At 42.7% G+C, this 10,865-nt stretch overlaps 1 protein-coding gene across 1 annotated transcript; it reads right to left on the bottom strand.

Annotated features, from left to right (window-relative positions):
• Positions 1-1,698: 1,698 nt before the first annotated feature.
• Positions 1,699-8,835, bottom strand: LOC138620247 (GTPase IMAP family member 8). Its single transcript, XM_069697268.1, has 8 exons — positions 8,722-8,835; positions 7,574-7,908; positions 7,216-7,326; positions 6,764-6,886; positions 4,510-4,876; positions 4,342-4,395; positions 3,873-4,210; positions 1,699-3,694 (listed from the first exon to the last, which is right to left on the bottom strand). Exons 2-8 carry the CDS (start codon positions 7,904-7,906, stop codon positions 2,219-2,221), a joined length of 2,802 nt encoding a protein of 933 aa, XP_069553369.1. The 5' UTR covers positions 7,907-7,908; positions 8,722-8,835; the 3' UTR covers positions 1,699-2,218.
• Between the last annotated feature and the right edge of the window lie 2,030 nt (positions 8,836-10,865).

The following is a 10,865-nucleotide window of genomic DNA, read 5'->3' as shown; positions in this document are numbered from 1 at the left end:
ACGATTCATACATGTTAGAGGACTAAAAGGGCTTTAAAGAACTGCTCAAATGGGAAAAACTAAATATGTAACCACTAGCACACGAGTAACAGACATTGCAGATAATCAGTACAAAACCAATAATGTTTTTGCACAGTGTGTGTGTGTGTGTGTGTGTGTGTGTGTGTGTGTGTGTGTGTGTGTGTGTGTGTGTGTGTGTGTGTGTGTGTGTGTGTGTGTGTGTGTGTGTGTGTGTGTGTGTGTGTGTGTGTGTGTGTGTGTGTGTAAGCAATCAAATGGATTTGCTAAGGACCTCGCAAAATTCTTATATGACAGAAGAATTGTGGGTGTGCGGTCGTGTTTGAGGAAGGGTAGGGTGGATGTGGGATGCGGTCAAAGATGGGGTTCAGCATGGTGGAGGAAAAAGTGAAAAGGTGGGGGAAAGTTGCAGCTGTGGCACGGGTGCTGGTGTGTCTTTGCCTGCAAGCTTGTCTCTATGAAGTAGCCAGGAAACGCCTACAGTTAGTGCTGTCTCATTGATGGCCAACGAGCTTCCTGGAGAAGTGGTGGGGGTGTATGTACATGTTGATGGGTGTTTGGGCATGTTGGGTCACAACTGCTGCATGGAAGAAGGGAGAGGTTAAAAAAAAAAAAGAAGACAAAACTGCCACCAGGATGCTCTGGGAACCCCCAAACACCCGGTTTCGGGATCACACAACAGGAAGAGCTGCTTTCACAACACTGCTACGGCTGCCTCTGCCCGCTGTGCTGTGCCAAGCTTTTCTGTCCCCACCCTGCTTCACTCCGAAACCACAGAAAGGATTACAGACTGAGGCAGGGGTCACACAAATGAGAGTATTAACGCGTTTTGCAGATAAACACATGAACAATTTTGCAAAACACAATTGATTTAAGTTATTTAACAATACGATTTCAACATCAGATTTCATTGCATAAAGTTCTCAGTTGCTTCCTGCTGTTACTGATGTTGGCTGGTCTCATAAGAAAAAGCACAAGTGTAACTACTATTACTAAAGATGGCTGCATTTCATTTAGGTGGGAAGAGTCGGTATTGTGCACAGTGGTTCATTGTCATGGCTTATTGGAGACTTATTTAAAATGAGGCCTTGTGAACAAAACCGGCGCTTTTCCTGCGGTTTCCCCATTAATTTAGTCACCTGAATTTACCTGATCAGACTGTTTAAACGGGAAAAAAAGGTAGTTTAGGTTTTTGTGTTTTTCAGGATCCGCACGATTTTATAGAAAATATTACAGTTAACACAGTTCAGTAAAATTGAAACATTATAATGCAGATAGGGACGGCTGGAGTGTTAACCTTCTGTCCTCCTGATACAGGAGGCCAAAACAGGGTGACGTTGGCCGGCCTGGGACTTCGAGATAATGCTGTTGCCTCCACCAACCCTCTGTTGTACCCATTTGCACACAGAACTACCAGTAGCTCCATTTCATCTGTTGAGTGCAGACTGAACCTAGACGTCCCATTAAAGTGGTAACGTTAGGGTTTGTGGTCCTAAAGCAGCTTTAAATTGCTGAAAATAAGGACATAGCTCTTTACCTGTTTTGTGTGAGGAAATGCAGAACCTAGTAAGAAAGTAAAAGTGAAATAGTGAAAAACTATTTTGCAGATAATGATAAAACGGTCCATCAGTTACATATAAATGTGTACTGAGACATTTTAATGTTCTATGCTAAATTTTACAACACTCAGAACAGACAAAGATACATTTTGCAATGAACAATTTAATGAGATGCCGAAGGTTACAAAATCAGAAGAAAGCACCGAGTACTCTCTGTGTACGACTTACTGAACGACCCCTTTTTGAATTTACAGCTTACAGAAAGAGATGGAGTAATAATCAAAGAATTTGCCACAACTTGTAGACAAAATAAAGCTCCAACAAATCAGTTTGTTGAGTTAAATGTGTCAAAATATGAACGTTCAAATATATTGCAAGAACAACCCCGATATCAACATATTTTGTGTGGGTGATATTCACCCTTTAAAATGTCACACTCATCCTTAATTAATAAATGCTGGAATAAAACAATTAAATAGTGGGATAAAACCGTAGCTGGGAATCATCTCAAAAGAAAATATTCTGAGAGAAACAAGTGTGTGTTTGCCACTGTTTTTGAATTACATATTCTGACTGTACGTATTCACAAGAACTATGTTTTTACATGTGATACATTTTATATACATGCTCCATTCAGTCCTTCATTCAGTTTTCAAAAGTTTCTCTCCTTGTTTTACCATTGCGTCAATGCTTTTGTTCACTGTTGTATCAACATTTCTTGCAGCCTCATCTGTATTTTGTAATGCGTTCTTGTTGCTGAATTTTCGTCTGCCCACCTCAGTCACTGCAGATCCAGCAGCTGCCCCGACAGCTCCGCCAATCACACCCCACAAAAACACACCGAGCACCAGACCCAGCAATGCACCTCCAATGACAACCTTGGGCACCTGTTTTGCAGCAGTCCCAATTTTCTCCCACACTGAACTCTCAGCCACCATTTTAGCTCCTGCTTTGGCCCCAGAACCCACCTTCCCCCACACTGGACTCTGTGCCACCTTCTTTGCACCAGCACCAATTCCAGCCCCAACTCTCATTGAACTGTCTGCCATCAGTTTAGCTCCAGATTTGGCCCCTGAACCTACTTTTCCCCACACAGGACTTGCTGTTGCTGCTTTTGCTCCAGATCCCACCCATGCAGAACCATCCACCACTACCTTGGGAACTCTATCTCCTACTGCTTTGGAGACATGTCCTGCAGTAGCCCCCATCTTCCCCCACACAGAACTATCAACCACCCTCTTCTGGACATTTTGGGCACCAGTGCTGACTTTTCCCCACACTGGACTACTTTTTGCCCTCTTTGCTCCCTCTCCAACCCAAAGAGAGCCATCTGCCAGCAGCTTGGGTAACTTCTTTGTACTAGACTGCATTTTCTCCATAATAGAATGGAGAAGTGACGGGGAAATGCTGGAAAGTGTAATAGGAGGAAGGCTCTCGATATTCATGTTGCGTACACTGATCTCTGCCTCATCCCTTGTTTTCTCAATCTCTTCCTCTCTCACTTCCTCTTCTGCCTCAGCTACAGCCTGCATGTAGGGATACAGCGCCCCCCTTTCAGTGCTGATCTGTCCAACATCTACACTTTTTTGTTCTGTCTTTTTGCCTCTTCTCTCCGTTGCTATCTCTACTTGTCTCTGTCTCACCCTGTCCTCTGCCTCCTGAAAAGCAGGACATGAATAACACTGCCCTCCAGCCTCCTTCACTGTCTGTTCCACCTTCTCCAGCAGCTCTGCCACATTCCTCTTCTCCCAACCATTTCCTCCCATCTCCATCACATGAAACCTGTCCCCACATTTTTCGACAAGCTTTAACAAATCCCCTCGCTGACCAGAGATATACACCTCCACGCTCTCATTTCCTGCCTTCCCGATTGGACTCAGTCGATCAGCATGCGTAAAGAGGACCAGAGTATATCTCTGGACTGCTTCCGGCCCAAAAACAGCCTGCAGGGCTCCGAGAGCCTGCAGCTCGGCCTTTGCAGGCTGGTCTAAGGGAACACAGAGGAGGAAGGCGTGGGGTCCGGGACTGGACAAAGCAACACAGGAGGAGATCTGAGCTCGCACCTCTTCGGGAGTGTGCTCTGAATTGAACCAGTCTGGAGTATCCACCACTGCCACCTACAGGTTAGAGAGGGGACACACACAAGGAAGAGCTGAGTGTTGGAAAATCTGCCAGATTGTATTGTTTTATGACAAAAAAAAATGAAGGTTTCAGCAAAAGCATGTTGTGGAACGAGTGAAAGAAAAATGAAAATATGCAGGCAAACAGCATGTTCATGACTTTTAAAACACTGACCCTTCTTCCTTCAACCAGCGCCTTCTTTTTCTGACACTCCTGAGTGATCGCTGTGAGGCTGTCTGGATGTGACTCAAACACCTCCCGCCCCAGTATGCTGTTGCCAGCAGCACTTTTCCCCGATCCAGATCGCCCAAGTAACACCAGACGAAGCTCCGGAGAGGATGAGGAGGATGAGGAGGATGATGGGGATGAGCGGGATGAAGGGGATGAGGAGGACACGGAAGGAGAAGCGGCAAAAGTTGGGGAGGTGAGGGCGGAGAAGACTGGTGAGTGCGAAGAAGAGGTAGGAGACACCTCAGGTGACCTCTCTTCAAAGCTGTTGATCCTGTGGTGAACTGGAAACAATTAATTAAAATCCAGAGTCAATAATATGGACATCTTAAAAAATGACAGTTTATCAATAGACAATATCATACGAGTGAACTTTTGATTACAGTGACGTCATTTTAAGGCCCCAGTGACTTACAAGTCGAGATAATTTTCGGAGTCGATTCAGAAATTTGTGAGAGTAAGGCTCCATCTACAGACAGAAAAAACAACATGAGCTTCACTCATATTTTTGCTCTTTTTATGATGCAAAACAAATCAGCATACAAAAATGGAATGCAGGACCCAGTTATATATTGGTATTTACCTGCATTCAGTCGGAAACTGGGCGGCCTGTTCAACTGCTTGTCAACACAAGGGTCTGAATACGACTGCCGCTCCGGTGCTGGAGTTGAATGAAGCCCGTTAGACACTTCGCTCACACCTACTTTACCCACTATTTCCTCTCTTTCTGCTCTTCTCCTCCTCTCCAAAACATTGATGTACTCCTCTCCTATATCAAGTGTTTCTGTGTTTTGGACGCTTGTCGACACGGCGGCCCTTCTTTTCGATTCTTTTTGAGCTCTGTAATTTTCCATAAGTTCTTGCTTTCGTTCTTTCACCCGTCTCTCCAATTCTCTCTCCTGGACTGTTTTCTTTTGGTATACCCCATTTTTCTGCACCATACCGTCCACCTGTTATAAAGTCAAATAAATAAACAAACATTAACTGCAGGTTAATATAGTGATTTTAAATGTGAGTATAGGGGCATGAGTTAAATAATTCACCAAAGTGGAATGAATTCTTATGTCAATTAAGATTACAGGTAAATTAAGGTAATCATTAACACCCAAACCAGTCCGGACTGCCGCTGGGTGTGAGTTCATGAATGTATAACAGGGTGGCGGTGAGAAAAATAGCATGCCTGCGCAGCAACTGTCTCAGAGGAAATTATTAAAACAAAGAGCTCTAACACATGCAGTACCAATAAAACTTTATTTTACTTTTTAAAAAAAAAAATACACTGCTCAAAAAAATAAAGGGAACACTTAAACAACGCAATGTAACTCAAGTCAATCACACTTCTGGGAAATCAACCTGTCCAGTTAGGAAGCAACACTGATTGTGAATCAATTTCACCTGCTGTTGTGCAAATGGAACAGACAACAGGTGGAAATGAGAGGCAATTAGCAAGACAACCCCTATAAAGGAACGGTTCTGCAGGTGGTGGCCACAGACCATTTCTCTGTCCTCGTCCTTTCTGGATGATTTTTTTGGTCACTTTTGCATTTTGCTGGTGCCCTCACCACTAGAGGTAGCATGAGGCGGTGTCTACAACCCACAGAAGTTGCTCAGGTAGTGCAGCTCATCCAGGATGGCACATCAATGCATGCTGTGGCAAGAAGGTTTGCTGTGTCTGTCAGCACAGTGTCAAGAGCACGGAGGAGATACCGGGAGACAGGCCAGTACACCAGGAGACGTGGAGGGGGCCGTAGGAGGACAACAACCCAGCAGCAGGACCGCTATCTGCTCCTTTGTGCAAGGAGGAACAGGAGGAGCACTGCCAGAGCCCTACAAAATGACCTCCAGCAGGCCACTAATGTGCATGTTTCTGCTCAAACTGTCAGAAACAGACTCCATGAGGGTGGCATGAGGGCCCGACATCCACAAGTAGGGCCTGTGCTTACAGCCCAACACCGTGCAGGGCGATTGGCATTTGCCAGAGAACACCAAAATTGGCAGCTTCTCCATCGGCGCCCTGTGCTCTTCACGGATGAGAGCAGGTTCACACTGAGCACGTGACAGACGTGACAGAGTCTGGAGACACCGTGGAGAACGTTCTGCTGCCTGCAACATCCTCCAGCGTGACCGGTTTGGCGATGATCTGGGGAGGCATTTCTTTGGAGGGCCGCACAGCCCCCCACGTGCTGGCCAGAGGTACCCTGACTGCCATTAGGTACCGGGATGAGATCCTCAGACCCATTGTAAAACCATATGCTGGTGCAGTGGGCCCTGGGTTCCTTCTGATGCATGACAATGCCAGGCCTCATGTGGCTGGAGTGTGTCAGCAGTTCCTGCATGATGAAGGCATTGATGCTATGGACTGATTCTTTGATCCAGGTCTGGGAGGAGATCCCTCAGGAGAACATCCGTGGTCTCATCAGGATCACGCCCAGGCGTTGTAGGGAGTGCATACAGGCACGTGGAGGCCGCACACACTACTGAGCCTCATTTTGACTTGTCTTGAGGAATTTCCACAGAAGTTGTGATCTGATTTTTCCACTTTTATTTTGAGTATGATTCTGAATCCAGACCTCCGTGGGATAATGATTTTGATTTCCATTGATCATTCTTATGTTATTTTGTTCTCAACACATTCTACTATGTAATGAATAAATATTTTCAACTGGAATATTTCATTCATTGAGATCTAGGATGTGTTGTTTAAGTGTTCCCTTTATTTATTTTTTTGAGCAGTGAAAAAGTCTGCAGCAAAATTACAAAATCTACTTGTACCTCATTTCAAGTGTTTAAGTATCCTAAAAATCGACTCTGCATTGACACTACTCAGTAAATCTTACCTTCTCCAGCAGCTCACGGACCTGTTCCCTGTCCTGTCGCTGACGATTATTGATGGTATGATACCTCCCCCCACAACGCTCAATTACCTGCCTCAGGCCTGGGTGTTCTTTCTGCAGGTATTCCTGTGGTAAAACAATTTGGCATGTATGATTTTAGATTTGAAATATTTTGCAACTTTCCTGCTTTTAAAACTGACTGAATCGTCCAATTTGGACACAGTGAGAGGTGAGAAAATACTGCAAGAATGTCTGAAAGAAGCAGTCTTCCCCTCATTTAAAAAAAAAAAAAAAAAGTATACAAAGAGTGATGTGTGGTGCTGAGCCAGCAGTAAAAGGTAAGAGTACATTTCTACCCTCTGCCTGATTGTGTGGTACCATAGTACTACACAAATAAATGTATTTTTAAAAGATGATCTGAAACATGGAGTACTGTAGGTGTACATCTGTATTACCTCCACTGTTCTTCCCATCAAGTAGTCCCCACAGGTCAGCAGGACCAGGGTGTGATCCAGCACATCCTCCCCAAACAATTCCTCCAACTCTGCAGGCACACAACCCTCCATCTAGGAACAAAACAGAGTCCCAATTACAACATTTTGCTGATAAATTCACTGTCACCTGTTAGTTGTTGTATACAAGCTACATTTTCTTGTAATTGAAACCTTTTTATTTTGAATGCACATTAAAAAAATACAAGAATGTGAATTCTTAGATTCAGTATCAGATGCCATCAATGGATTTCACAAGCAGAAGCAGAAAATACTGCCATAAAAACTCAAACACAACTGGATTGACAAACATAAGACGAACCTCTGTGAACTGGTTGACAGGCACTAGTAGCAAAATAGCGTGTGGGCCTGATGCCATCAGAGTCAATGCTCGCTCTGTCTCCTTTCTGACACTGTCCTCCATCTTGCCACCATTCCAGTACCATCTTGGAGCCTCCACCAGGGTAACGCCCCTGCCCTCACTGAAGCCCTCTCGCAGCTGGCAGCTCCTAGAGGCACTGGGGGAGACGGGGGACAGCTGTCCCAGGATAGTGTCTCCTGATGCCGTTTTTCCACATCCAATATTCCCCAACAGAATCAACCCCAGGTCCCGGGGAGAGGACCCGTCATTGCTCTCTCTGAAGTGTTGACTCATACCTGACATGAGAAAAGGGAAGAGGAAGGGGTCAGAAAAATAATTTAACTCGTTCATTATTTTGTAATCATTTATTCATTTAATCATTTGACAACATGTAATATATGTACAACTTCTAAAATGTAACACGAGTGTCTATAGCATTAGAGTTCCTTTAAGTGCTGGAAACAGAATAAAAATGTTCTTTCCTCCATGTTCACTATATCCTTTCACCTGGTATGCATGAGTAGACAAGAATAAAGATAATTGATAATGGCTGTGCTTTCCCTTGCTGAAGCTTTATTTTCACTGAAACCTTTCTTCCTTTTCACACCACATCTCTTTTTCCTGTTTGATAGGCCACACCTTGCTAGTCCTGTTGAGCTACATTCTGCATGGGCTCTTATATTTTGACTGATACGCAAGCAGTCACAAAATACATCTAAAAGATGAACGCATTCAAAAATAAGGACTGAACATATTGTACAACAAACTTGATGTGACACCACACAACAGTGTAGTATTTCATGAACATATTTAGCACTAAAGACAAACTAAAAGTAGGCATTAAACTATAACTGAACATAAAGGGCATAACTCCACGACAGTTTGTTTGTTCAAAGCTGACATCACAAAAAACATGTCCTCAGATATTGCACATTACATAACACCAGTTTATTCCTTGCTGTGAAATGGTAATAGCCAAGAAATGCTGCATAAGCTCCATAAATCAACACACATCTGCTACAGTTAATATTGTAATGTTGAGATTACTACATCTACATGTCGTCTAAGAGAATATATACACTATTTAAACAATAAAAAAACATACTTACTCAAGTGTTTGAGGTCTCTGAAGTTGTATTCGTGTGATCTCTGTTGGTTCAGTTCACGTCTCTCATCCAGACAACTTCAGTACATGTTGTTTCCCAGTCAACTAGTAAAAGCTGCCTGTTCAGGGGAGGTTTTCCCTGCCAGGGAGCTACCTTTTCTCACCACTCCCAACTTTAAAGCCATGCGCACACGATCACACTCCTAAGAATATTTTTGTGCACAACAACAGGTTTCTTTGTCTGTGGGCTGCTGAGCATTCCGAGATGGGGTGGAGGAGGTGAATCATTCCAACGTAGTTTTATCTAGCACACCCATTAAGTGTCAAAACTCATGGATGCCTGTCAGAGAAGCAGTGCTGCAGGGTTCATGGTCCCTAGGGATAATAGCTGGTGTCTGTAAATATTCTGTTGTCATGCTCAGTCAGGACCGAGGACATGTCCCCCAACAGTCATAACAATGTTTAAAGAGAGGAAATCAAAGAGGAACTTGACCCTGCTTGTGTTTAATTGATTCGATTTGGGAAATCACAAAACAGTTTGTAATTTTATTCCACATACTGTAGGAAAATCTTGAAACATAAAACTTCAATCCATCAGAGTTTGTGACTTTTGCATTATCTACAAAAACTTTTTAAAAGACAGTTGTTAAATGTATTAATTGTTAAAGCAGTTGAGGAAGGAATTAGTGGCTTTGTGCCACAACTGTCTAGTCTTCATGTGTAGTCACATGTATTGCCATCCAAGATATACAAGATTTATCAGCTGTGCATTTGTATTTTTTTTCAGATATTTTTTTTTTAATCAATCTGTAAACATTGTATGGAAACTGTATTCATATTATATTCAAATATGAATATAATGTCTTTGTTATAGAGGTGCGCCATAACCATGTGATGCCAGAGCTTCACTGTAAACCAACCCGCCACTTTTCCAGTGACACAAAATGTCTTGTCAATATTAGATTAAAAAAAATAGCACAATGGCGTCTTCAAACATAAAGCGTTTAATTAAATAACCAGTGCAAGGCACTTGAATTAAACATTAATTTGGAATTAACAAAAAAAATGCAGAGTATAGTGAAAACAAATATTCTTTGAAAAACAAAATAAATTTGATACTTAATTTCCAAGTGTAATCTAACCTAATGTGTCTTTTAGCATGTTATTGCTGTGTACAACCAGTGGGGTCTTCTGTTTTCACTCAAAGCCCAGGCATCACATACGCAATGTTTTCCAGAGTAGAGGCCTTAAAAAGGATGATTAAAAACAGATGTTTTACATATTATTGTATAATCGTTTCCCTTACGTGAGAGTATGTGCATGTAAAAAAAATGTGTAAGGTATGTGGTGTGGTGTGGTGTGTAATGGCATTACTTACCTGTGTGTGCTGTGTACAGCTCCTCAGCTCAGGTATCTGTGTGGTGAGGCAGATGAGTGGAGCCAGGGCACACAGCAGAGAGTCCAAGAGTAGAGAGAGGCTGCTCGAAATACACGCCACTTTCTGCAGAGAAGCACAAAGATGCTGGTATGACCCCAAAGGCATTAAATATGTTGGATATTTTCTAGACAAGAAACAAACCATGCCCCTCCTGATCCAGTAGTCGGTTTGTTGTCATATTATTACAGGTACATACAGGGAGTCGTTACCAATCTTATTTAGTCTGATCTTTTAGTGCAGTTTGGTACAATAAAGTTCTTGTATTATTTCCATCTTATCTTGCTCCTACTGCATTTTTCTCTTCCTGGTGGAGAGTTAGCTTGGTTAAGTGAGCTGCTGTGTTCACTAATCTCTATTTGTTTAATTTATTTCCACAAGTACACAGACATTTGCTCAGTGACTGGGCCAGAGAGCCTGTTAATCAAGTTGAAGGGAAGCAGAACAAGATGAGGAACATGTATAAGTATGGGTTCAAAAAGCAAGAAATAGTAGAGTCATATCTGGACTTGACAGTTTCAAAATGGGGAAATCCAATTACAAAGGACAGTCACTTCATTAACTATTAAAAATGCTCACAAATTTATTCCTCTGTTTACTTCAGCTCAAACTCATATTCAACAAAAATGCAGCTTTTGGAAATCTGCAGAGAGCTTGCATTTCTTTACTCAATATACTCTATGAATCTCTAATTTCTCTTACTATTTAAAACC

Source organism: Brachyistius frenatus, unplaced genomic scaffold (assembly GCF_029030835.1).
Source record: "Brachyistius frenatus isolate BFR_SWC_R1_liver_20210118 unplaced genomic scaffold, ASM2903083v1 Contig_23, whole genome shotgun sequence".
NCBI classification, from domain to species: domain Eukaryota; kingdom Metazoa; phylum Chordata; class Actinopteri; family Embiotocidae; genus Brachyistius; species Brachyistius frenatus.
The sequence above is the reverse complement of the archived record's forward strand: the minus strand, read 5'-3'. Positions and strand labels throughout refer to the sequence as shown.

Excerpts from the sequence above, each read along its gene's own strand:
- LOC138620247 (XM_069697268.1), bottom strand. The coding sequence starts at position 7,906 with ATGAGTCAACACTTCAGAGAGAGCAATGACGGGTCCTCTCCCCGGGAC. Across the intron at positions 4,877-6,763 it reads TCCGTGAGCTGCTGGAGAAG|GTGGACGGTATGGTGCAGAA; the intron begins GTAAGATTTACT and ends ACTTTATAACAG. Across the intron at positions 3,695-3,872 it reads CGCTGGTTGAAGGAAGAAGG|GTGGCAGTGGTGGATACTCC; the intron begins GTCAGTGTTTTA and ends TCTAACCTGTAG.